The sequence below is a fragment of the Dermacentor albipictus genome, chromosome 7, assembly GCF_038994185.2.
Source record: "Dermacentor albipictus isolate Rhodes 1998 colony chromosome 7, USDA_Dalb.pri_finalv2, whole genome shotgun sequence".
Classification (NCBI taxonomy): domain Eukaryota; kingdom Metazoa; phylum Arthropoda; class Arachnida; order Ixodida; family Ixodidae; genus Dermacentor; species Dermacentor albipictus.
The window spans coordinates 5,549,297-5,576,813 of NC_091827.1; the positions used below are offsets into that span (position 1 = coordinate 5,549,297).

General features: G+C 47.8%; 1 protein-coding gene and 1 long non-coding RNA gene across 3 annotated transcripts in view; one reads left to right on the forward strand and one right to left on the reverse strand.

The window, feature by feature from the left end:
* Positions 1-757: 757 nt before the first annotated feature.
* Positions 758-27,449, reverse strand: LOC135920766 (lactosylceramide 4-alpha-galactosyltransferase-like). Its single transcript, XM_065455017.1, has 6 exons — positions 27,138-27,449; positions 16,125-16,237; positions 11,667-11,920; positions 10,564-10,767; positions 8,470-8,685; positions 758-2,526 (listed from the first exon to the last, which is right to left on the reverse strand). The coding sequence occupies exons 1-6, from the start codon at positions 27,155-27,157 to the stop codon at positions 2,293-2,295; spliced, it is 1,041 nt and encodes a 346-aa protein (XP_065311089.1). The 5' UTR covers positions 27,158-27,449; the 3' UTR covers positions 758-2,292.
* LOC135920767 (uncharacterized) overlaps positions 11,818-27,517 on the forward strand; it is a 77,147-nt gene continuing 61,447 nt past the window's right edge. For both annotated transcript variants that reach the window (XR_011507311.1, XR_011507312.1), the window contains exon 1: positions 11,818-11,934. This is a non-coding gene — a long non-coding RNA (uncharacterized lncRNA). The remainder of the gene's footprint in view (positions 11,935-27,517) is intronic.

Consider the following 27,517-nt stretch of genomic DNA (forward strand, 5'->3'; position numbering starts at 1 on the left):
AACGTGCGACGAATGCCTGCTTGACTGGGAGCGAAGTGCATCTGCTGATGGCTCATGCGCGCCACTTTCGTCAGGTGCCCCCTCCACTTGCACCTGCTCTCTACTCCTCTCCCCCACCCAACACTCCTGACCCCCCCCCCTTTTTTTTGCCGTGCACAAGCCAACAGACAGGTTTTCGTTCGCATCACCGTTCTAATGCGGCCACACTAAAGGAACAGAAAAAAGATAGGAACAAAGTGACAGTTCACTCGAAGGTCGAAGCATTGGCAGCGATAAGACACCAACATTTAATTAAGGCTCGCAGATCTGTGGGTAGTATATCAATCAATCAAGCAATCAATTAAGTTTTATCGACAAATTCCAAGAAATATATATCACCTATCCCTACCGATTACCTACAGGACTAGTGGCCGGCCCAGTAAAAAAATGCATTCAACAGGTCAGCAGGGCAAGAAAATAATAAAGATGTCAATAAAGAGCTATGAAGACGAGCATAAAAGGCCAAATTGCAGTACACATTCACCTGCTCTTTGAACACGTGTGGTGTCACAGGGTCAAAGTCAGACGAGAGAAGTTGACTCGATCGGTGATCGCGAGCACTGGCGCTCACATTTCTGGCGCGGGGGGGCCACGGCTCAACTACTCGCCCCTGATTGCTTAGTGACACGACGTCGAGAAACAAGCGGCGGCCGCCTTCCTACTGGAGGCGAAATGCGAAAACGCCCGTCTACCGTGCACGTTAAGGAACCCCGGGTGGTCAAGCTTAATCCGGAGTCCCTCGGTATACGGCGCGCCTCATAATCAGATTGTGGTTTTGGCGCGTGCAAATAAAGGGCTTCTGCCATTCGGCTCTTCCCATTCCAAACTAATAAAATGTGGAATTGCTCCACTCTCTCTTGAATCCGCGCTCAGGAAGTTTTGTATTCACAAGATGCATATGAGTTTCGAAAACCAATTGGCCAGGCTGGCTTCAGCTGGGTTCCCTGGTTCGCTTGTGAGGGGGTTGCGGAAAGCCTCTTGTAAAAAATGAAAAGAAGGGCTGTGAGAGCTGGGGCTGAGGTCCCTCAAGACGAGATGAGACCGGTGGTCGGGCCATATGTGCACAAGTTGTCCCACAGTTCGAAGAAGGTAGCGAGCAGGCATGGTGTTCCGCTCGTTTTTTACAGCTCCTAGGCCTTTGATCTCGGATAGAAAAAGGAAAGGAAAAGGAAAGAGGCTGCGGAATCAAGCATGGGCGACAGTTCATAAAATGTGCCAAAAGGTTAGTGTATGAAATTTCCCTCTCCTGTGGTTGTTCCTATAGAAGACAGATTGGGCGCTGTGTAAATGAGGGTATCTGGGAACATGAACGAAACGATGAGCAAAATAAATAGGGCCCTAATATACCAAAGCATATTAGAAAAAATGGAAACACTTTATATTGATAAGAAAGGTAGCTTGTGTGTTAGTGAAACGTCGTTATCGTTGTATAAGTCTGAGAAAAAAGTTTGTTGAAAGAGCCTTTTCTTACCGTGCTTGATGTTTGAGTGTGCTTGTTGCGCAGGCGCTGACTGAGGGTGTATATGTACAGTACGTGTCTTCTGTGAAAATAAAGTAGTTGTGAGTGGCGCTCTGTCCCGTTGTCCTCTCTCGAGTGCTGTGTGTGGTTTCATTTCTTTTTTTTTTGCGCATTAAACATTAGGCAGGTCATGTAATGCGCAAGGCAGTTGACCGTAGGACCATTAAAGTTACAGTATATAGGTGCCAGGGCAGGGAAGCTCAGTCGAGGAAGGCAGAAAACTAGGTGAGGTGATGAGGAAACTTGCAGGCGCAAGTTGTAATCAGCTATAGCGCAGGACAGGGGAGCGCAACACAGGGGTCGCTGGAAGTCGCCTTCCTCCTGCCGATGGACATAAGGATAGTCTGCTGATGATAGCGCAGTAATGGCGCCAACACTAACATCATTTGTATTGAGTTTAGACTATTTGCCTTAAACGCTATGTTATGATGTCATTAGCCATGCTTATTGCAAGTTATATTGTTTGTTCGTTTGGGCATATTTGGCTTATGATTGCATTTGTGTATAATACGTACAACCTGCTAAAACCTCAAAGAGGGGATTGCAGTACTAATAAATAAATAAATAATAAATAAATATTTCTATGGTAATGGAGCGATTGCAGAGCTACTTTTCCCCAGGTTAGTAAGTTTGTATGAAACTATTGCCTGCGCAGAAGCCCTCAGCCACTTTCCTATGGGCCTGCAAGTCATGGCGCATACAAAACGCTAGATTCCAGTTCCCAGATAACAACGTCAGAAGGTGCCCTGGATTTGCAACGACAGCCGTAAACTGTCTGGGCAGTAGGTCTCGGCCGCCTGCCTGTATGCGGAGCCAGGCACTGCAGGCGCCTTCGAGCTCATCTTGTTGTAGACGTGCATGACGTAGCTCGCGGAGGACATGATCCAGGCCTCACGACTAGCATTGGCGACGAAGAACGATTGCCACCGGTCGTAAGGCACTGGCAGGAACATCCAGTGGGGCAGCACCTGCGCCAAAAAGAAGTTTGCTCATTCGGTGCCTCGCGAACACTTTTCCAGTCTGGATTACGAGTTGAACAGAGATTAAAGCGAATGCACACGGTCAGCACGAGTCTCGAAGAAAAACAAAATTCTTGCAATATCAGTGCCCGAGACAGGCGCTAGCCTACAATCTACCTGTGACTCTAAACAAACACACAGATGTTAGAAGGTATAGTCCAAAGTAGCTTCGGTTATATTTTGTTGAAGTTTTTTTTATCCTTTTGCTTTTTTTAAGCTGTTGAGCAAAACGAGAACAACGTGAAAGCCGGGGACAACGTTTCGACAAGTGTACTTGTCTTTTTCAAGGCAACATATGCGTACACCGTCTGGAGAAGTATGATGTCCGGCGGTTCTGACGATACGGCAACGTACTGTTGCAGCGAGCCCCGTTTAGATCGGTACCCCTTGCAATTCCATTGCCACATCGTCAGACCCGCCGTTCTATTTTGCATTGGCATTGCAGGAGCCACCATTCTGTAGCTGGGCTGGGCGAACGTACGGGTGAGCGCGCTCGCTTGTCGCTAGTGTCGGCGCTGAGGTTGGTGTAGCGCGTGCGACTAGTGAGGATGAGGAGGATGATGATTTAGGGGGAAGGGGTTGTGCCGTGAGCTCGCTCACGCTGTGCTTGAGTTCGTTAGTAATTTCATGTAGCATTGGTTTCAGCACGGTGGTTTGGAAGTCTACAAAGGCGGCTCGGATCATTTCCATAACCTCCGTGAGAATGCTTTCTCGCATCTCCTGTGTAGCTCGGTGCAATTCTCCTCGAAGCTCCTGCTGGAGGTCGCGGCACAATGCAGTTGTGAACTGGGGAGGGATATTTGCGCGAGGCGCCTGGGATTGGGATTGGGTTTGTGGTAGGGACTGAGGTTCGGATGAGTGTGAGGGAGATTTGCGCAGTGAAGGTGGCAGGCCCTCCGCCCAACTTACCCCTTTAGGTCCGGCTGGCCCTTCGGGCGCTGCTAATGGTAGCTGTTGCGGTAGTGGTGGCGGCTTCTTCTTGGCCGGTGGTGGTGCCACTGGTGGTGGTGACGACTGTGGTGATGAGGATGATGATGAAGATGATGGCGGTGCCCGCTCTCGGTTCTTAGGACACTCGCAGGGGCCTAAGAACCGGAATCGGGACCGAGATCGGGAACGGGACCGCGATCGGCTTCGTCGCTCTCTAGATTGGGCCAGAGGACGATGCTGTTGCCGTTTTTGTTTGTCGAGTTCCTGGCGCACTCGTTGCTTGTTGGGTGGCTTTCGTGCCCGGCCCGGACAGCTGGGATCGGTTGTCGGATGATCCCCTTTGCACGTCAGGCACCGGGGCTGGCACTGGTGAGGTTCGGGGGCGGATGGGTTTTCAGTCCCACATGTGATGCAGCGCTTGATGCTTGTCTGGGGCAGACGTCCGCACGGTAGCCCACTGTGAGGCATACGCTGCACACCTGGGCCCTCGGGGTGTGTATGTAGCATCGGTACTCGGCCCCATAATACCTAACGTAGCGCGGTACCTTGAGGCCAGCAAATGTTATGATGGCCGTGGTTGTTCGCCCCCTCATGCGAGCATGGAGGATTTCCACCCCAAGTGCCACCAAGTGGTCTTAAAGTTCGATTGATGTAGTCCCTGTGTCCGGACCCGTGATGACTCCTTTGCAGGAATTATCGGGGGAGGCGATGTATGTTGAGATGGGGTAGCGATGCGGGCCAAGTGCAAGCGATGTCATCTTGTTAAGGCTGGTCGCTATTCTTTCACTTGGCGTGCTGATGAGGGCGATGTTTTGGGCACGTCGAACACGTAGGTGAAGTTCGTCGACCACTTGTTCCTTGAGGCGCGCCTCGATGCCGACGGCGCGAGTCAGAGTGTGGCGAGGCCACTCACCGAATGCGAGACCGTTTCTCGTGCGCAGGATGGCATTAAAATAGTCAATGGGCAGAAGTGGGGGCCTCTGGGGTCGCCGTGGTACAGTTTGGTTCGAATGCTGCGTCTCTTGGCGGCGGGCTGCCGGGTCAGACTTAGCGTCGGCGCGGCGTCTCCGCCGGCCACGAGCAGTGAGCCATGATCCATCCACCGGGTCTTCTGGATATCCTTCTGTTGCTGGATCGTCGCCGTTGGTAGCTTCCACATCCATGATCGTGGTCAACGGGTTTTCGCGGTGTTGGACAAGGTCAGCTGTCCCTGGACGCCGATCCTGACCACGCTGTAGCTTAGCTCGAGCACTACGGCTCAGAGACGCCGCGAGCGTCCCTGCTGCATCGGTGGTGATCTTGACGTCGCCGTTGAAGGTCGCAGGAGGCGTCCGTTGTCGTGCTCGGAATAGGGCGAGGAAGAGCGCGGGAGACGCTGTAGCATCTGCTGCTGACGCAGGAGCTCCAAACCTCACGTCCGCACACGATGGTAGCTCCGAGTAGACTCCGCCACACGCCGAGCGGAAGAGGAGGGAAGTCATGAGGGAAGTGGTTGGCGCCATAGAGTTTCCTACAAAATTACTAGAGGGAACTCTGGTGCTAGTGTCTACGTGAGCTACAATGGGAGCGGTTGTCCCAGCATGGGAATTATGGGAAGTACATGGATTTGCCTAAACTTCGTTCTTTTGGCTTCAAACGGCTTTGTGACTTCGTAAACTCATTTTCAACAGTGTAGTGCGTAATAAACAATTATATAAACGTCATTAAAATTGCCTGACGGCAGGATTCGAACACAGGGACTCTAGTAGGGAAGCCTGATATTGAAACCATTAAGCCACGGATGCATGTATCGACAAGCGAATGAAACGCACTTATAAATTTATCGCGGGCATGCCAGTGCCTTGAAACGCTTGCCGCGTTTCGATTTTGGCACATAGACAAGCTCGATTGTTGCAATTAATAGCAATTGTACGCGTTCCCGGCGTCTTCTACACTTCGAAGAATATAGATCGCGCTGAAATATACGACAATAAGATTTATATAGCGTGATACACAAAGCCATAAGAACGTCTGAATCCACAAGCACGAATATCAGACAAATCCATGTACTTCCCGTCATTCCCATGGTAGGACAATGACTGCAGCGCCAGAGTTCCCTCTAGTAATTTTATGCGAAGCATATTACTAGAGCTCAACCCAGCTCCTCAGGCGCGGCGGTGTCGCCTTCAATACCACGTGACACCGTGACGTCACGACAGAGGAGAAACGGGGCTCCAACTCGCGCCGTCACTCGCAGCGTCGCCTTCAAGGCTGACCACGTGACACCGTGACGTCACGACAGAGGAGAAACGGGGCTCCAAGCAGCTGCGCTTGCCTCTGCTAGACACTCTAGAGGTGAGATTCCTCCTGGAGACAGAGCTGCTCGTTGGAATGAGAAGCGAAGGTTGCGGCGTGCTACAGAGACTGTTTCTAGGTGGCTCTGCTACGGCGCAGCGACTACGCGCCCCGCATCGGACGCGGTGAGCGTCGGGCAACGCAGCGTTCGGCGCGACAACGAAATGTGCGCCTGAGCAAGCGCCGCACGCCTGAGCCGACGCCGACGACACCGGCTTTTCTGCGACACGAGCTCATAACGCTGTCGCGTTAAAATAAAGGCTAGTATGCTTCGCATCCTGGGCTTAACCTTAGCTAAGCCACAGCCATTTTCTTGTAGGAAACTCTATGGTTGGCGCTACTTTTGGAGATTGAGGGGTTTTATAATAGAGTTTCTCACTATAACACCTAGAGGGTAATCTGGCGCCACCGTCTATGGGAGTTTCTTAAGGGGGCACCGTGCCGTCATGGGAATGACGGTATATGTGTCTGCGAGGCTCGTGTTGGCTGGTGTTGTAAGAGGCTTCGTCTAAAACGTGGATATGGCTGCGCAAATAACGCGTTTTCAAAGTAAAATCTTCATAAAATGTTTCCATTAACGCATATTACATCTTTACTCACCCACGATGCATGATCAAGCGAAGAAAAGCAAGAACAGACGACCAACTGTTTCAAAGTGAGCGCGAACCTTGTCGTCTGTCCTCCAACTTTAGCGGCCCGCTGATACTTTTTATGTGACATGTAGTCATACACACAATAACAAGTTCTCAAAGTTAAATAAAACATGTATAATAAAGCTAAAACAGCTTTTCACGTGCTGTTTTAGTAGAAAGTGAATCATTGTGACAGACGGAACGGTACTTGCCAAGCGCGTCTTCAAGCTGTCCTGTCTCTACGAGAACGCTGCCAATCCGAATCCACAATATACCGGCATTCCCATGCATACCACAGCGCAGCAGCGCCAGATTTCCCTGAGAAACTCTATGGGTTTTATGCGGATGAATTGAAGGATGGATGTTATGAGCGTCCCCTTTGGAACGGGGCGGTGAGTTGCGCCACCAAGCTCTTGCTATTATACTGCCTAATGTCCTACATAGGTTAAACAATAAAAAAAAACGAAAAAAAACGCTATGAACTACCACACCCAAATTTTCTGATCCCCTTGTGCGAAGTGTGCTTTTGTACGTCTACGTTTCTTGTCATTTCCCTACTTTTCTTCCACGAGTCTTACTAATCTCTATTGCGGACGAGTTTACTTTCACCCTGCTTTCGCTGAACCCAAATCGATCGCCTAAATGCCTAAATCGATCGCTGGGCAGACGTCTTCACATTATAATAAAACATGCTTCATCGTTTACTTAGCTTTACCGACACAAGCACATGCTTCTTCTTCCTTCTTATAACTCGTTTTATAAGTGCGTGTTCTAAGGCATCATGATCTCGCTTTGAAAAGTAACGAGCTTCCCTCTGAGTTATCATAAATTGTTTCTTTCCTGATTTCGTTTTTCCTCTTAAGTAGTTACTCATGGCAGGTTTCTTTTCCACTGCCGCCGAAACGAGATTTTTTCAGCCTCTATAACTTTCCGCTTCACATTCTTTGTTGCTGTGTAGCTCACCCTACAGGCCGCATACTTGTTGGCAAGCTTCCTAGTTCTTTTCCTCCACTGTGAATCAATGTTTTTTTTTTCTTTACAAATACCTCAGCCCTCTCCCAGTACATTTACCTTCTTCCATATTCCTCAGTCGTTCTTCGTAATAAATTTTACTGCGAGCTTCCTTCACTTCAAAACCTGTCCAGCCCATATCACCCTGCACAGCTAAGGGCGCCTCGATGTCAGCGCCGCCTCCCGGAGAAGCGCATAACGAGGGACCCTATCACGATAGCGCCATGCGTAAGCGCGTCCTGCTCCAAACTGCGCATTACTTGTAGGAGCTCGAATTCGATGTCAGGTGGCTACGTCGCCATATGGTGAGGATGAGTTCGGGATGAAGAGGTGGTCCCGCGATGACGACGTCACGGAAAGCACGAACGCACACTGCATATCCACTTAAGAGCTTTGAACTGTCGCCGCGGTAAAATGCATTAGCATCTTCCAAACTCGATTTGATCTCCTGGAGGAAATTAAGAAGCGCGGTTCTCATGCGGAAAGCTAGCACTGTTTTCATAAACCACCAACACGACGCGAATTCTCCCTACCAGCTACAGTGATGTGCGAGTGGGGCAATTTAATGCCGGAAATTTTTATAGCCAAGCTTGATCTGCCTGAACCCATCGCAATTTGCCGGTCACGAACATCTTCGGAAAGCAAGCTGAAGCGTTCTGGACGAGCAAGACCCATCTTCGGAAGTAGTGGTGCAAGGTGTTGAAACGAGGGCGGTTTCGCGCTGAAAGTTAAGCGGAAAATCCGCCGGGGGGCCCAGACTGAGGCCGCCATCACTGACCAACAATAAAGTTTTATCAATCTGTTTCTGAAAACTATCGGATCAATTGGACAATGAGTCTGATAGATGGTTACTCAGACTGTAGGAGAGCAATCCGCAACCCGTTGGGGGTCAGTTGGAAACCATTTGGAAACCAAATTCAAAACAATTGCAAACCAGTTCGATACAATTTCGAACACGCAAAAGGAGACTTATATAAGAGCGTACCGTGAAGCCCGTGTCGCCGCCACATCGGCGTCCGAGCAGCGCTTGCACCTGTCGGGCCCCGCATCGAGCCAGTGTTACCCGCCGCAGCAGCTTGGGTCCAATGGAGCTCCACTCTTTCGGCCTGTACACCTCGCATACGCGTTGCATCAGGTACAGCAGAAAGGGATCACCTCGGCGAAAGGCCAAGAAGCCGTTGCTCACCATGTCGCCATTCTCCTGCGTGTAACAAAAATAAAGTTCTTCATTTTTCCTTTTATTTTATACGTTGTTGGTGTCGACGCAAGATATAGCGCGCCGATCCCGGAGGCAGTGTAATCAGAGACATGGAAGGCCGGACCTGATGCTAGAGCTGTACCGCAGCCGCTGGATAAAGGTGCGGCCTGCCGCGTCAGACGGGCTGCAACGGGAGCGAACGTGGCAGCCGTAGTTGCATTGTCGGCCGCTTGGCTGCGCCGAACGGCGCTATCTGCGGGAGATGAGACGCGTCGGGGCGACGGCGTTCCAAGCGCGTTTCTGAAGCATTTTCTGTGCAGATGCCAGACAAAGAGTCCCGACTGATGGCGCCGCGGCGGATGACATCGTTTCGATGCACGCGACAGGCCACACCTTCTTTTTCTTTTTTTAATCCAGCGGCCGTAGCTACACCAACGTGTTGTACATATGTGTCCTTGCAAGGGTCTTAATGTGATTTGTAATACGGGCCGATCTCGAATCTATGCAAGCACCTGCGATTATTCGGAATGGAAACACATGTGTAAATTCCGGATGGGCCTGACCCGTGAGTACAGATTCCGGGAATGGGTTCTCTGCTATTGTTGGCGCACAAGTGTCGCTTTCCTTTTTGGGCACAGGTTTGCCACATTCGCCCAATCAAGAGTTGGATTCTTTAGTCACATTTGTGGTAGTTTTCCTGACCGTTCACATTCACTACCCTGTGACAGTACGTTGCAGACGACAGACAACATGACATTAAATGAAAGGATGACGTAGTTATGAAGTACTTCAGGTAGACTAGCTGACATATCAATAGGTCAACGTATCATATTTATATAGCCTGTCTGTCCAATCAATCTATTATTGCGATAGCAATTATACGGACACTCCAGGCGCACATCCGCCGTTGCCGTGATGTTCCGTATAAAGTCCAAGCAAGATAACATCGCACGCGAAAGCGTGCGAGGGTGGCCGTTGATGGTGGCTCGATCTCGCGCGTACAAAGCAAGAAGGCGAGGAGGAAGCGCGCAGTCGTCTATCACTCGCAAGGCACCGGGGTTGGGGTTTGAGGAAGGCGTTCTAGTATACGTCGGCGGCTGCGTATGGCGCGGCCGCGCGGGCCCTACCTTAACACCGAAGGGGACAGGCTACATTCGCGCCGAGAGCTGATAGCTTTGTGTGCGTTGTGTTCTTGCCGCTTAGTATGCGTTGAAGCTAGAGGTCGCACGAAGGTCAATTCACTCGCTGCTGCTGCCGCGCTTCCTCACATCGGCGTTTTGACATCGAAAGTCCGCAGTCATCGAGTGAAATGCGTTTATGTTTGCGTGTGTGCGCGTGACACCATGCTTGCTAATTTATTTAGCAAGCGAATGCTTACACGTTTATACGGTCGATAAATCTATATTCTTACTTTGTATAGCTGCGTAATAATTCGCTCTCGTAATCGATGCCTCGCCTTTCAGGTGAAACTGGGACTTTTCTTTTATCAGCCAATCTGTATTTGTCGAAGGCATCCTTGTCATTATTCGCGTGTTGCCCATAATACGGTTAGAAAGGCGGCGTCGTGTCCGCGCAAGCACGCGAATCGAATTCTTCGATCGAAGGGAATTATTGCATCCGCACTCAGTTTCGAATACTCATATCTCAAATATGTAAATAAAACAAAAAACGAAAATAAAGACGTTTTAGTCAATCAGACAGTAGAGTATTTTAGCAGAGAGTCTCACCGACGACTTCCCCCCAGATCCGCGTGCGCAGTAAATGCCGAGCAAGCACAGAGGGTAGGGGGCGGCATTTTAATGGTATAACTGTACAACGACAACGCTTTGCTGAAATACTCCGCAGTCACTGCTTGCAGTGGTCGCGTTCTCAACAGCTCACCACAGGCGACTGGCAGACGCAAGGTGGCAGCGAGTCCAGGGATCGCATCACGATGACGTCGATGTCGAGGTACACGCCACCTTGCTTGTACAACACCGCCAGCCTGAGAGCATCGGCCAGGTGCTCCACGGGGTAGGCGCTCTGGCTCAGGATCCCAGACTCGTACCACGACTCAAGAGGCGTCCCCTGGAACACCTCGTTTGGCTGCTCATGGCAGTGCCGGAGCACAGAAGGAGAAAATTACTAAAGGACCGGTTATCCAATTATTAACGGGCACAGCAAAGAGGGAACGCCAAATCAATCGAGGAACATGGGTATCTTGGGAGAATGTTGTTTTATTTGGCGGGAAAGGGTCTCTAACTAGCGGAGAAACTGTAGGCCGTTTTCTTTCTTGATCTCCTGTCCTAAGAGCAGCGCGGGTGTATAGGTTATGTGTTATATGTCACCGATGTCGAAGTATTTTCTCCTTTTTGCGCGGACAGTTACCAAATGTGCTAAGGCAAGCAGCGTGTGAATTCTATGATGGCCCGTGTTTCCTGCGCCTTTTCTCGCTTGCCAACTCTTAGCGCGCAATGAACGCTCTCGCCAGCAACCACTGAGCCGACGTGAATAATATTTTCTGATGAATGAAAAAAGAAGATCTGTGCTTCTCTGATCTCTCCGCACGCCGCCGCTCTCAAATTTATTCAGTAAAAGCCTAAATCACTCCCTCAGTCAGTCAAGTTAAACGACTGAATGGCCGCTATGAATATGTTTTCGAGCTGTATCGACATGTATTTATAATCTGTTCATAACGTCTTGTATGTTTTTCAGACCTATAGGTGTACCTACACCTCTACTCCTTGCATGTACAACGCGTCGTGTCACTGCATACTTAAGCATGCTGCGTTCGTGGTTTTGGTACGTAAAACCCCATAATTTATTTTAAACTATGCTGCGTTCATCGGCACTCAAGCTCTACCGCGATTGTCACGTTTCCATCAAGCAGCATAATAGCTTTTTGACAGTGCCCCATAGCATCGGGTGGTGTGGAAAATACACGATGATGCATTGGACCAGTCCACGAAGACAAAAGCATGAGTTGGACAGACGGCAGCACTCACCCTGACGACGTCGACGACGACGTTCGGAATGGACCTGAGCACTTGAGCGAAAGGACCTGCGAAGGTGACGTTTCTTTGTGACGCATATCCACTGGCCGCGGCCAGAAGGTAGACTGTCCAGTGAGGATGCACCCTCGCCGCCGATTCAACCGCGCAGGAGATGCGTGCTGTGAGGGAACCGAGGCCTCCGGTTTCGAGGAAGAAGATTCGGGAGAACCCTGCCGTCTCTGGGGGCACGCTGTCTGTCCAGGTTTCTACGGCAGAAAGAGTGAGCAGGCGACCTCAAATCTTTTAAATCAAATCAAATCAAATCAAATAAGTGGGCTTTATCTTAAGAAACTCGGTAGTGTAATGAGCGTCACTCGAAATTCCAGCAAAGTGCTCGCCAAGTATATTTGCTTGCCCTGTAAGATTCGTTTCCTCGTCAAATATAGGGAGTGTGTATTCTGTATGAACACCGTCAATTTTTCTCACTTTCTCCCAGACTAATTTACTTGTTGTGTGACTGTTTATCGAGCTCACATATTTCACCCATGATGTTCTTTTTGCTATCCGTCTTTCCCTTCTAGCCTCACTGCGCTTTTGTTTAAAGAACAATAAATTTTTAAAGGTTGGGTACCTGTTTAGTCGAGACCATGCACAGTTTTGTTTCCTACGAGCTTTATCACACGCATCATTCTACCACGGTTTTGGTCTACGTGGAAGCTTCCCCTGTGAAAGTGGTATGGAGTTTTCAGCTGCATCTAAAATTTTTTTCGTTATCGGATCACATAAGTGGTCAATATTGAGTGCGATGACATCATCAAGCCTTCTTTCAGAGCTTTCCAAAAAAAGAGACCAATCTGCTTTACCCAGCTTCCATCTCTGTCTTCGTGCTGGCATTGTTGGAGGCGCGTCAATCGGCTTGAGTATTATAGGGTAGTGGTCGCTGCCACGTGGGTTTTCCCTCACGTCCCAAGTAGAAAACCTAGCAAGTGATGGCGTGCCACAGGAGAGGTCAATGCTTGACGTAGATTGTGATTTTGCTATAAAATATGTTCGCTTTCCATCATTAAAAAGGTACACATTGCAGTTGTCTAAAAATTCTTCTATCATGTTCCCTCTCGCGTCAGTGTGGCTACTGCCCCAGATGTCGTTATGAGCATTAAAATTACCCAATAAAAGGAAAGGTTCTGGAAGTTCTTTCACAAGATTTTCCAATTATTTTCTTGTGATAGTCTTACCTGGTGGTAAGTACAGGGAGCATACTGTTATTGTTTTTTCTAGCTGAACCTTTACTGCAACAGCTTCTAAGTTGGTGTTAAGCTTTACTTCACGTACTGAGACTCCTTGAGCAACCACTATAGCGACTGCTCCGGATGCGACTGAAGACTGTTCCCTATCTTTTCGAAAAATGCCATATCGATGCAGAGATTGTTTATAGCAACCTTTCAAATGAGTTTTTTGAAAACACATAACAGAAGCCTCAGCATTCTCGAAAAGATCGTAAATGTCATAATATTAGTTCTTAAACCACGACAGTTCCACTGCACAATAGTAGCCATATTTGATGATGTGGATTATCAAGTACTTCACGAAGAGATTCTATGTAAAAGATTACAAAGATGACATATGTTTATGAGCCAAAACTTGCTAAAATGCTTTTTAGGTCACGTCTCCTAGGCAGGGGGAATGACCGGAAGATTACTCCCTTTTTGTTTTCCAGGGGCAATACCCGACTTTTTGGTTTGCCTACCAGATGTAGGCTCTTTTGTTTGATTCGTGTCCAATGGACACACTTCCATCATATCATCGCCCTTTCGGCGTTCATTGTTGATGGTGCTTGATGAAGGTGCCGACTTCTTGGAAAGAAAGCGCTTCTTCGGCACCGACGTTGAGACCTTCGTGGCCTCTACCGCGTGCTGACCGACGTCAGCCCCAGCAGAAGCCTCTGGGCCTCTTAGGAGAGGTTTGCTACGAGCGTCTCTTTTTTTCACTGGGTGAGGAGGGCCGGAGTGCTGACACTTTGTCCAGCAGCTCCACCTGTGTTCCAACTGACACCATCGGCGGCGCACGCCCTCTATGCACAGCCTGTGCGTAAGTACCTCTATCGGCAAACGCGACTCTCTTTATGGCTTCAATATATGATAAGTTCTGCCGTACCTTCAATGCAATAACTTCTTTTTCTTTTTTCCACTCAGGACAAGATCTGGAAAACGCCGCGTGCGGACCCGAGCAGTTTGCCCAGCACAGTTCGCTTGTGCACGTTTCATCACCGTGGTCTGGTTGACCGCATTTAGCACGGGTTGCTCTTCCGCGACATGACTGGGATCCGTGCTCATATTTCTGACACCGAAAGCACCGGCGGGGATCGGGCAAATGTGGTCTTACTCTAAGGTACAGGTAAGCGGCCTTAACGGCACTTGGAAGCGTTAAGGAGTTGAAGGTCAGCACAATGTGTTTGGTCGGAGTTTCAATGTTATTTTTTCTCTTAATTATTTAATTCGTCTTGCAGATAGAACACCCTGATCTCTCAAGGCTTCTTCGATTTCCTCGTCTGTGCACTTTAGGAGTTGTGTTTCTGAAATCACACCCTTCGCGTAGTTCAGTGTACGATGTGGTGAGACAGACACACTGTTCTCACCGATTTTCTTAAGTTTCTTAATGTGCCTGCTATGCGCAGCCGTCATAACTTCGAGCAAGAGGTCTCCAGAATTCATTTTCTTTGCTTTGTAGGTCTCACCAATACACTCGTTAAGTGTCTTGGTGATGAGGAAAGGGGACATGTCTTGAATTTTTCGTTCAGTTTCAGACGTGATGACAAAAAAATTTTGTAGAGATATCACTAGGTTTACTGAAGTTCATTACCTCGGTCCGGTGCCTTTTGGCCTCCGATCAGGTTTTGCTGAAGAGGGGGTTCTATCCATGAAAAAACATATACGTTCGGCAGCTAAGCTGGCCGCCCACCATGGAGCCCTACATGGGAGTGTTTTAAAAACCACTAGCCATACATAACTGCTATAACCATATAACCAGGACCAAGGAAGGCCACGCCCACATGGTTAACCATTGCCGCCTTGAAATTCGGAAGTGAGAAGAAGTGATAAGAAGACAGGAAAGAAGAGACAGCGAGAGGGAAAGCAAAAGATTGAATAGAGGGACAGGAAAAGGCGACTGCCGATTTCCTCCAGGTGGTTCAGTCTGGAGATGCCGTCTATGTGAAGCAGAGGCCAAAGAGGTGTGTTGCCTCCGCCGGGGGGCCTTAAAGGTCCAGACACCCAGCATCGGCTCAACCTCCAGGATCCCCCTTTCCCCAGACACGGCTAAGCCGCGCATGGCTACACGCGGGAGGGTCCAACCCTCGTGTGCTCGGGTACGTGGTGTCGCAACACACTAAACGCCTGCTGACGCAGACGCCCCTGTGGGGGAATGGGTTGAATGGAATTGGGGAAGAGGTCTGTTAGCTCGTGGGTGGGCCCAGCAGGTTTTATTATTAGTAAAAATGAACTGAACGTAAGGAAACCGAAGCTTATTGTGGACAGGCACTTCAAAAGTCACGTCAAGAGGTCTCAAACACTCGCGAAACATGGTAAAGGCATTGGCACGTTTTTCTTGGAAACACTTAATAGGGCAACCTAGGAGCACTGAAATATCGTCGCCAAATCTAAAAGCTTCCTGAAAATCTGGTAGCCCGATGAGGCGTACGTACATGTGCCTATCTAAATGTGCTAACTAGAGGTTGCCAAAGGCGGGAGCTAGACACGACCCTATATAGATGCCTTCCTTCTGCAGATGTGGCCTATTGTTCCACTGTAAAAAAAGTTGACGACAGGTAAAAACTCAAAAATTCTAAAAACCCGTCTACTAAAACGCCTGCTTACTGTGAAAACTTTGTGGCGCCATATTTGTGGGTTCTACTTAAATTGAGGACGACGCAACGAGTTATGGAAATAAGAATGATGGGTGTAACGTTAAGGGATAAGACAAGAGCAGATTGGGTGAGGGAACAAACGCGAGTTAATGACATCTTAGTTGAAATCAAGAAAAAGAAATGGGCATGGGCAGGACATGTAATGAGGAGGGAAGATAACCGACGGTCATTAAGGGTTACGGACTGGATTCCAAGGGAACGGAAGCGTAGCAGGGGGCGGCAGAAAGTTAGGTGGGCGGATGAGATTAAGAAGTTTGCAGGGAAGACATAGCCACAATTAGTACATGACCGGGGTTGTTGGAGAAGTATGGGAGAGGCCTTTGCCCTGCAGTGGGCGTAACCAGGCTGATGATGATGATGATTTGGGGGTATAATTATGACCGATCCCGGAAGTAAATTTTCGTTGTTGATAGTTCGAACTTGTCTTCGTCTTCGTTTCGTGCACTTGTTTTGATGTGCTACACAGATACCTTTCCATGACATCGCCTACCGACACGACTATCGAAATGAGCCCGCAACAGCTTACGCTGTAAAAAGAGAGAACTAACCTGTGGTTTGTTTCGAATACGACGTGCCTGACCTCCAACCCCATTCGCTCACGATCAAGTAGCACATGAGCACGCTCAGTAGCAGCGCTAGGACCGGCAATGGCCTTGAAAGCCTGGGAAGAAGAAGGAAAAAGAAACAAACTGATGAGCGTGACAGAAATGACAAGGAGTGAAGCAAGTGAATCGGGACTGTCGGCGTAGCAGCAACAGCGGTGAAATCATGTGTATTTATTCACTTTCCTAATATTAAGTTACACATTTGGTACAAATATAATGATAGCTGTATATACATATCGTATATGTAGAACTATGTGTAAATATATAGAACAAGTATTTAATTTCAACACTTTCGACCACCTGCATCAGGGCCTAAAAAAGAAAGGTGGTACTTCATCCCTGATTGTGAAGACTGCAGACAGCGTGCTTGGCCGCTCTTCGGGGGAAAAAGAGAAAAGCATACAAGAGATATGTGAAGCCGAAAAGGAACAGTGGTTACATGCAGTGGTTGACTCTGTCTAGGCGCTTCAACAGACCTACAGCAGCCTTCAAGATAGGCAACGGTACAGGGTAAGAGAAAGGCGGAGTCCCATGTTTGTAGGGCAAGCAGGGCAGTAGGAGCGGAAAACACCGGTCGGAGAAGAGGGAGAGGGACGGAGAGTAGCGGTGGCTATAATGGGTTCCTGTTGTAACAAGGCAGGGAGGGAGCAAACAGTCGCTGCGCAGCACTAGTGCGCGTGCCGCTGTTGTAGCGGGAAAGAGGTCAAGCTGTACAGGGCTGTGGAGAGGCACAATAGAGATGGAGCCCAGAAAAGAGACAGAGATGCGGATTATATACATATAAAATTTTCTCCCCTGCACAATGGCGGTGGATTGCAGCATATGACGGGTTTAGCCTGGTGATGGAGGCCTGCGATTGTTTCTCCTGAGCACCTCTTAGTGTGTTACTGCAGTATGTCACCACATGTCCAGCAAACCAGTCGCTTTAGAGAATGAAAGACGAAGCTTTCTCGCAGGCTATAAATGACCCTTCTGGGAATAGCAGGCACGCATGCGAAAGGCTCTTCTTTTGCAGCTTCTCAAGAAAAGCGCACCTTTCATCTCGGTATTCTGGGCACGACCACACAAAGTGTTCAACGTGTCCTGTCTCTGCGCACGCGGTACAGTTCGGACGATCGGTACGCCCCGTTTTTATTCGATACAGAAGGCATGCTTGCTCTCGACGAAATCGTTGGGCTACGCAGGGTGCATGTGGCGGAACCCAAAGCCACCGAAAGTGAATGCGTGCGGACGCCTAAAGACAATGCCTTTTAAAGATCTTTTATATATATATAACGAAGCCATTATACATACATACATACATACATACATACATACATCTATATATATATATATATATATATATATATATATATATATATATATATATATATATATATATATATATATATATATATATATATATATATATATATATATATATATCATAAGAAGCCAACACTGACACCAAGGATAAAATAGGGGAAGTTACTTGTGCTTAATAAATGACATAAAGAAACGATAAATTAATGGAACCAGGGTTCTACTAGGAAACATAAATACCCAAGAAAGCGGATGGAGAAACGGCGCCGCGGTAGCTCAATTGGTAGAGCATTGCACGCGTAATGCGAAGGCGTTTGTATATATATGTATATATATGTATATATCACACGTAAAACCCCATAATATATATATATATATATATATATATTTAAAAGAAATTATGGGGTTTTACGTGTCAAAACCACTTTCTGATTATGAGGCACGCCGTAGTGGAGGACTCCGGAAATTTCGACCACCTGGGGTTCTTTAACGTGCACCTAAATCTAACTACACGGGTGTTTTCGCATTTCACCCCCATCGAAATGAGGCCGCCGTGGCCAGGATTCGATCCCGCGACCTCGTGCTCAGCAGCCTAACACCAATATATATATATATATATATATATATATATATATATATATATATATATATATATATATATATATATATATATATATATATATATATATATATATATATATCGTAGGAAGCCATCGAACAAGGACACCACGGACAACATAGGCGAAATTACTTGTACTTAATGAGTGAATTAAAGAAAGAATGAATTAATGACTATAAAAGGGGATAAGAAACTACTTGCAGCAGGTGGGGAGCGATCTCCAGTCTTCGCATTACGCGTGGGATGCTCTAACGAATTGAGCTACCGCGGCGCTGTTTTCCCATTTACAATTAAATAAATAATAAATTATTACAATTAAAGTTATAGTTCAAGGTTAGTTCTGGTAGTAAAACATAAATGCCGAAGAAACTGGATGGGATGGCCGAGATAGGGTTGCCCTATGTGGTCCAAACCAGTGTAGCTCTTTGTAATCGATGTACCATTGAAACCATGCAATCTTGTGACCAAGCTTTGTAAAGAACTTGCAAATACAAGTTTCCTTCGTCCATACATCAGCGTCTGCGTCCTTTGAACCCAAGTCCCCCGTTGAGCCACCGGTGCAGAACGTCTCTGATGGTGCGTCCCGGACGCGGAGGGTTGAGGTGAGAACATTGAATCATCACCATCATAGTAGCGGCGGCGAAGGCAAACATTTACACACCTCTTTTTTCTATTTTCCGGGAGCGAAAGTTTCGGGTGCAGTTAGCCGAGCGTTTGACAGCAAGAGCGTTTGACAGCGAGACCCGGTGACAGCGAATCTCTTTTGCACGGTCTGGCAACAGTTTTGATTGACTTTTCGAACTATGTGTGATCTACAAACCATGTGTGTTTGTGTTTGGCTGTTGCATATTCGGCGCCTGAAACTTTTCGTTCGTTCATCCGTGCACCGCATTTGACCACCACTGTCACTCAGCCTCGGCACCGCTTGAGCTTTCTAACCTAAATTCTTCTGGGCGCTTGTGCACGCTTCACTGGAGGTACATCCTGTCTACAACTGTCGCTAACGTTTGTTCGCGTTTCCGCCATTGCCGTCCTGCTTCTGACTGCGCGCTCTACTCTTTTTTCTTTATTTTGTTCTTTCTTGATGCTCTTCTTGTTAATGCTCTCCTTGTCGTCGGTTGTCGTGTACTCATTGTTTCATCGACATGGCTGATATTAACGAGCAGAGATCGACCAACACCAGCAATAAACGATGAAATATAATCAAAAAAGGAAAAGTGAACATAGCAGCACAATGTGATTTAGTCTATACTGCGCAAACAAAAAGAAAAGTGCATCGTGATTGCGCACCCCTAAGAGCGCGCCTTTCTGGCCGCACGACTGAAGTTGTGGGGAGCTGCTGTGAGGGAGCCGCGGTTGGGCATCTAGTGTACCCGACGCGCTGTCGCCATCTGAGGTCATGGGTCATCGTTTCAAATGAAGGCTTGGATAAGTGGAACTCCAGCAGACATGCACCGAGTGACAGCAGAGGCTTGAGCTCCACAAAGTGAAATCTGGATTACTTGCAAGAAATTCGACATATAAACGCGCGGAGGGAGAAGCGGCGGTAGAAGGAGAAATTGGTGATTTGCATCGGGCTCGTTACAAAGCAAGCAGAGGTTAGGTAATTCAGATGTCAGATCTATGGAGGTAAAAACTTAGACGCATAATTTTGCAAAGGGAACATTATTGGTTATTAACTGGAACATAGAAAGGCAGGCCTCTTTAGAGTCGGCCATACGTAAATCTGAAATACAGGAGTCTAAGGAAGACCAATGAGATGATAAGAAAGGTGAAAATAACAACAAACACTGAACACATTAACGGGATCCACAACCGTAAAAGTAATGGGCGGAAAAGAATAAGAGGCACCGAGGGTCTCTATATTTTATTTACAACAATATGAACAAAACTAAAGATTCAAAGAAAGCATATGAGAAATTGATTGTCACGTCTGACTGAAGTGCATAAGTAATGAGAAAAATGGAAATAATAGTGGCCGAAAAGACAGCTTGCCACCGACAGGCTGGTGCCCCACCCACACCTTCCGCATTACGCGTGCGTAGTGTGTCGTACTTTTGAAGCCCACCGTCAGAGGCAGTGCTCCCGTCCGCTTCTCTTACACTCTTTTCTTCGCCCTTTCCCTCTCCTCGGCGCTGCTGAGCTCTCCACCGTAAATGAGACCGTTACTATAGTATTTTTCTTTATGAGAATGAGTCTGCTGATTAGCAGAGAAGTGCGGCAAGCACGGTGAAAAATTGCAAGAGGGGAAAACGAGAGAAAAGGTACTTATGCACTAATCGAGAACGCTCAGTAATAGGTGCCGAAGAATAAAACAGAGAAAGGGAGGAAAGAAAATAGATGGGCAAAAAGGTTCAACCAGAACTGAAAAACCGGTTTGCTGCCTTATAAGTATTTGTGTAGGTGTACGCGACACCTGGCTCTGGCAGCGCTAGCCAGCTCCATTCACGGCTTTGACGACGGATGTGTAGGGTCTCTTCAACTGCAGGTACAATTCAAATTAAATTTGGTCTTTAAGGAACTGAACACTTCAAAATAAAATTATACAGATCCAACGCACTTAAGGAGTCCGTTTAAAGCAAAGCTGTTAATATATATGCAACCAAATGCAATGTGTACGATTGTGCTTACTTCAATTCAGTGAAACGTGTGATCTAATACATTACTTACCTCTATGCACGTCAACATCTAATAATAAAAAACAAAGGTCACAACTTCTATAGCCATTGTGTCACATCGGAAAATACAGGGTGTTTCCCTTAACTAGAGCCAAACATTTAAAATATGCAAATGCTACGTAGCTGGACTGAACCAAGGTAATGTTGCTTGCCGTCTCCTTGAGATACTCAGATTATTTTTCGCACTCCACCTAATTATATTAGCCTTATTAATTAATGAACTTATCAGTTACTATACTTAGATGTAAAGTATCAATGAGAAAATCGTAGAGCAACATGAAAAAATCCCGACGCAGCGCTCCGTTGCTCAATACGTGCTACATAAGTGTTTTTCCGAGCGTGAAAGCAGTCCGCGAATACACGCAAATGCCTCGAGAGGCCAATCGCACGGCAATTTTTGAGGCGCTTTCCGAGAAAACAGCATGAGCTTCCTTGAAGCTTCGCGACAGTCGGTTGGATGACAAATTTCCTTTCTACGAGCCCCCCTCTAACATGCTGGCTTCCGTGGAACTGATGTGCTATGTATGGTATATATACACTTGCGTTAGCGCACTCGCCAACAAAACTTTACTCGTGTGCGCAGTACATTGATGTATTTACGGAACTGAACAAAAAATTAAATTATGGGGTTTTATGTGCCAAAACCACTTTCTGATTATGAGGCACGCCGTAGTGGAGGGCTCCGGAAATTCCAACCACCTGGGGTTCTTTAACGTGCACCTAAGTCTAAGTACACGGGTGTTTTCGCATTTCGCCCCCATCGAAATGTGGTCGCCGTGACCGGGATTCGATCCCGCGACCTCGTGCTCAGCAGCCTGACACCATAGCCACTGAGCAACCACGGCGGGTATTTACGGAACTGAAGGGCTCTGTGTGTGGTTCTACCTTCTGCGCCTTCGTGAACTCATTAGCAAAACTTTGCATGTACTTGTGCTGTTTGGTGGCTTTCAGTTCTTTTTTTTTCTGCAATTTCGTTGTTATTTTTTCTTTTTTTTTTGCGGAGCAGAGTTGTAGCTGCTCTCACCGAAAGGCGCCAACGTGTCTTGAAAAACATATCGAAAAAAAGGAAAAAATTAAAATAAGGAGAGGCTCGGTAAGCCAGCAATAATAAAAAAAGAAAAACCGCCCAAGCACTCCGTACAGACGGGCCGGTATACCGTAAAACTGTACCGATCTTTTTTTTTATTCCAAATCCGCCATTACCCCTCGCTCATTGGCCCAAATTTTTCAGGCCGCACCCATTTTGCCTGGCTGTCAAGCGACGTCAGGAATGTCCTAAATCCGACACGTCAAAGTAACATTTACGCCCTAATTATGCCTAATTATGGCGAACAAACCCGGCAATGTCTTGCAATGACTGGCGACTGCCCCGTTCCGTTTGGAATAGAAAACGGCTGCCTTTTTGATAGCGTTGGCGGCGGCTCGTCAGCTCGGGCGCGAGAGGAGAGAGCTCGCGGATGACATGCCAGACGACCTGTTTCGGCGGCACTTTCGCCTGAAGAAAGAAACTGCGCGCTGGCTGCGCGACAAAGTGGCGGAGGAACTTGGAGGCGTGAGAGCAACAGCGCTGTCGGTGGAGCGACAAGTGTTGTGCGCGTTGAGGTTCTTCGCCACGGGAAGTCTCCAACGTTAGGCAGGGAGCGAGGAGACGATTGGCGCGGCCCAGCCTACGGTCAGCAAGTGCGTGCGACGCGTGGCGGAGGCAATCGTCCACGCCGGGGCCCGCAAAAAGTGGGTCCACTTCCCGAGAACGTCGGAGAAGACGGCCGTGAAAGAAGGGTTCCTTCTACGCAGCGCCATTCCCGGCATCATCGGATGCGTGGACGGTAGCCTTATCGCCATGATCGCACCGAAGGGCGAACAGAAAGCGGCGTTCATGGGCCACAAGGGCTACTACGCCCTCGACACGATGCTCGTAATTATGTTCATTTTTGTCTGATTTGCCCGTCATAGCAACGCGTGGCTTATGCTGTGCGCGCTCTAGTCAGATTTGTGACACAGACATGCCGATTCTCGCCGTCGACGTTCTGCGACCGGGGTCAGACCCCGACGCCTACGTCTGGAGAACTACGTGGTTGCTTCGTCGATTCCAGGAGGGACACGTTGCCAAGGCCGGCGAGCACCGCCCAGGTGAGCAGCGGGAAAAATTTATACAGTTGCAATTCTGGCAGCATGCAGTGAAGTGTGCTCGCGCCGTGAGAGAATATTGAAGCCCGAACCGCTTATGTTATAGTAGCTTGTTAAGTATAGGCGAGATAGGCGGGATGTTGAATCTTTTAAATGGTATCCGCGCGAAACAAAGCAACACACCTGCGCCATACCTCAAACTAATTTTGAATATGGATAAGATTATGGGTTTTACGATCCCAAGGGAAGGGAAGCGTAGCAGGGGGCGGCAGAAAGTTAGGTGGGCGGATGCGATTAAGAAGTTTGCAGGCACGGCATGGCCACAATTAGTACATGACCGGGGTTGTTGAAGAAGTATGGGAGAGGCCTTTGCCCTGCAGTGGGCGTAACCAGGCTGATGATGACGTGCCAAAACCACTTTCTGATTATGAGGCACGCCGTAGTGGGGGGCTCCGGAAATTTCGACCACCTGGGGTTCTTTAACGTGCACCTAAATCTAAGTACACGGGTGTTTTCGCATTTCGCCCCCATCGAAATGCGGTCGCCATGACCGGGATTCGATCCCGCGACCTCGTGCTCAGCAGCCCAACACCATAGCCACTGAGCAACCACGGCGGGTTGTGTCACATGTCTAGCCGTTTACTTGCGATGGAAAAACAGTCTTAGTTTACGCAATGGTTCGTGAAGCATCTTGTGCGTCACATGTTTAATTAAAAAAGAATAATTACTTATCACAGCAAGTTATCTTGGTATTCGAATTTGTTGATGAATTTTCTTGCCTGAAATCTACTGTTTGTCATATGTCCAATTAGCAATATGTTACTTGCGATAGCGAGCCATTATTACTATTTTCACAGGTTCGTGTGCCTTTTCTAAATTCTCTTGTATGTTATGTGTCTATTCCGATGTGAAATGCACGTAGACGACCACACAGATAAGATACGTACACATGTTCTGTGTGGCGTCATCTATGCGCCTTTCAGCTCAGAATTTACTAAGCCAACACGCCCAGTTTTCCATCTTAATGTAATATGTACGCAAAATGTTGCTTTATTAACGTTTGCACTGTTTTGTGTCCTCTGAATTATCTGAAGCCTCTTGTTTGTCATATGTCTGGCTACGTTACAAAAGAAGAAAGCAACAAAGGAAAGCAAAAGTATGCCTCAAGAGCTCGGAGGCAACAGCCGTTATTCACCAAGTGTATGATACATGGCACGACAAACCGCGCCGCAGTCTACGCAGGACTAGTGCTGCAGCAAAATGCTTCACCAACGCGCGCTGTATTCGCCCATGGGTTGCGCAAGTTGGTCACCACACGCACTACGTATAAGCGGCGATTTATGAGCAAGTGCGCGTACTACGTCAGTGGCACCTTGTGCAGAAGAGACCTGCACTTGTTATGTACAGTTAGAAGTATACAGTGTACGTGTGCTGTCACGTTCTTTTTTACACTGACACTCATTTAAGAATTTAACACAACTCGCACAAAGAGTTGCCTTGCTGCAAATAGGGATGTTACTATGTACCAGCTATTGCTATCTGTGATCATGGCTGCGTCAGGTGCTCAGCCTGTAAATTCCTTTATTACAGCCTTTCTGTATAGGTGTATCTTACATGACCCATGCATCACTCACTCAACCTTGTGCAGATAATTTAATACCCTTTTTTATGATCATGCAGGTGACAGCAGCTGCGCCCTGGAACCATGGCTCCCGACTACGGTCCCGGGCCATCCTCCCACGCTCATTGCAGAAGGCAGGTACGACACTGCACACGCTGCCATTGGAGCGGTGCATTGGGCCTCTGAAGAGTCGCTTCCGCTGCCTTCAGCGGTACCACGTCCTCCATTATAAACCGGACCGCACAGCCAACATCGTTGTAGCGTGTGCAGTGTTGCACAATTTTTGCCTTGATGAAGGTGACGACGTGTCTGATGTCATCGATGACAGCAGCAACATCAGCAGTGACAATGAGAATGGCGACCCCCCCCCCCCCAAGAGTTCCCCGAGTGTGAGGGCAGCGCGTATACTGTATTTGAAAGGCTGTGTTGCCCGGCACAATGGTATTAGATTATTCAGCACGACTAGGCAGCAGCACTGCCTTGGAGGCGGCTGCGCCGACAGCAGCAATAAACATGTGCATGACACTGCAGGCAGATGTTTGTCGACACGCCCAATAGAGAGAAGGGACCAGTTTGAAGATATCTCTGCAATTAGTGGATAGCCTCCTGGTGTTTTTTTATCGAATCTGCTCAATTATAGCCAGTGTTTTCAGACAGCCTGTGCCAATAAGCTGTCACTACTGGAGATGAGTGCACCATTCCACTGCGACACTACATGAGAGCCTTTCATTTAGTAGCTGTGGATAGAATACCTTGCGCTCATCGGCAGAATGGCGCAGCCACTTCTCTGGGCAGCTGGAGTTTGCCGATTGATTTGCTGCTGCTGTTGTTGCTTCTGTCATCTTAATGCGTTGCGCTGCTAGCATCACCGACACTGTCACCGCCATCTGCATTGTGCATGGGAGGATATCGGTCTTCGTCTTTTCGCTTCCTATTTGGGTGCAGTTAAGCACAACAATTTTCGCTTCACCATGTGTACTGTTCTCACGCACCTTGAAGGTCCTGCGCAGTTTTGCCACCTAGCCACCGCACAGTTCCTTGTCAAAAGGCCAACTCATGCTGAAAACGATCGTCTGGCATGTCAATCACATTATTCTCCCTTGGAAGAGTGTACATTCGTACATAGCTTTAAAGTTGAAGGAACGCGAATTGTAAGTATTCATTTCAAGTGCCGGCAACAGTGTTGAAAATAATTTATTTATATCCCCAGTATTAATAAAACAATGTAATACGTCGTCGATGTCATCTTTCATCAGAGTAAGTGGTAGTCATCGCGATGCATAGCTGTAAGTACACAGGGCACGGTTTCATGGCGACAAAATAACAATATCATATTCACTACATGGGACCCAATACATTGTCAATGGGCCGTTGGCACATATTAAATTGCAGAAATATCTGACACGCGCATAATGATGTTTTATAAGCTCATGCACAACCACTCGTCTTCACCCAGCAACTTCACAGCAAAAATATATGTGTCTTGTCTGTTATGCACAAAGCTTCACATGTTTGTAGCGCAAAATAAAATTTCTTTTCAATGACTAGAGCCATAGTAGGATCACAAAGAAGATCCCGCAAGTGAGAAAATGCTTGGTACTTCCATGGTCTTTCATAAAACAATGACTGCAAGAACAGCCTGGCATTGAATGTCATAAAACAGTGGTCCTATCGACGGCTACGTTAGGTATACGTAGCCTTCAGTGCTCCCTTCAGTTGATATAGTCGGCGTTCGTGTTGTCCACTTCTCTACCCTTGTGTCCTGTCTGCACACCTCACCTCTTTTTTGCATAATGAATCCTTACCAACTAGCTCAGCTTTCTGTCATTCCAATAACGAAAGACGCGCAGCAACGCTATCTTTCATTTCCCGCGCATCAGCTCTCCGTGACGTCATACCTTTCGGCAGCGTCGGCTCGGGTCTAGTTAACGGGTTATCGATATGCGAAGTATGACAAGTGCATTCTAAAATAACTAAAGACAATGTAGCAAGTTTTCACAGCTTCTCCCGCGTTAGAGCGCCCTAAATACACACACAAAAAAAATACTGAAATACTTAGCAACTAAAAGTGGCGCTGAGGTCTAGGCACGAAATTTAAAGAAATGAAGTTTTTGGCCTTTCTCCAGTAATTAACACCTCTCCCCTTCAATGAGTAATATCATTACAGGATTCCGAAAGAACGTTTTAACTGTTAACCACTTTCGCGTGCACATCTAGCGCCCCTTTAATTAGCATGTATGACCGAATAAACTGGGCCCATAGACACTGATCATAGCACAGAATTTCTGCAACTCATATGTGATTTATTGATTTATTCATGGGGTTTTACGTCCAAAGGCTACATTGGGCCTATGATAGACTTCCTAGTAGGTGCTCCAGATTAATTTAGATCCCCTGGGGTTATTTAACGTGTACGTAAAAAAATCTAAGCACTAAAGAGTTTTCTTGCATTCCGTGCCCATCGTAATGCGGCCGAAGCGATCGGGAATCGAGCTCACGACCTCGTTCTTTGCAGCAGAGCTGAGCCACAGCCGCGCCGGCTACACATGTGCGCGGGCCGACGCCTTCTCGCGCTGAACAAAGCCGCAGACAGAGCTCAGACTTCTCACCTTCGACTGTGGTCCTGCATGAGGGTCGCCTTTCTCCAGGAATGCGCTGTAGGGCGAGGGTTGTCCGGACGCGACAGCGCCGCCGCACGAACTTGACGACGCCGCTGGGCCGACAAGCTTCGGCCCGATCGAGAATGCTCGGGTGCGCTCGTTACCGGCACCTTGGAGCAGGCGAGAGTGAAGCGCGTTCCGTTTCACTGGTCGTTCATGACATGTGTGGTTAACAAATACGTTGTCGATACTGCAGAAGCCAGACAGGACAGAAGGGCATAAAAAGAGAAAGCCTTCACTAAAGTTTATCTCGAAGAAAAACTTGTAACGGCTATACCGTGAGTCCCAGCTAACGTTAGCCAAGTTCTTCGCATAAAAAACACATTATA

Excerpts from the sequence above, each read along its gene's own strand:
- LOC135920766 (XM_065455017.1), bottom strand. The coding sequence starts at position 27,157 with ATGCAGGACCACAGTCGAAG. Across the intron at positions 16,238-27,137 it reads ATGCAGGACCACAGTCGAAG|GCTTTCAAGGCCATTGCCGG; the intron begins GTGAGAAGTCTG and ends TCTTCTTCCCAG. Across the intron at positions 11,921-16,124 it reads GTATTCGAAACAAACCACAG|AAACCTGGACAGACAGCGTG; the intron begins GTTAGTTCTCTC and ends TTTCTGCCGTAG.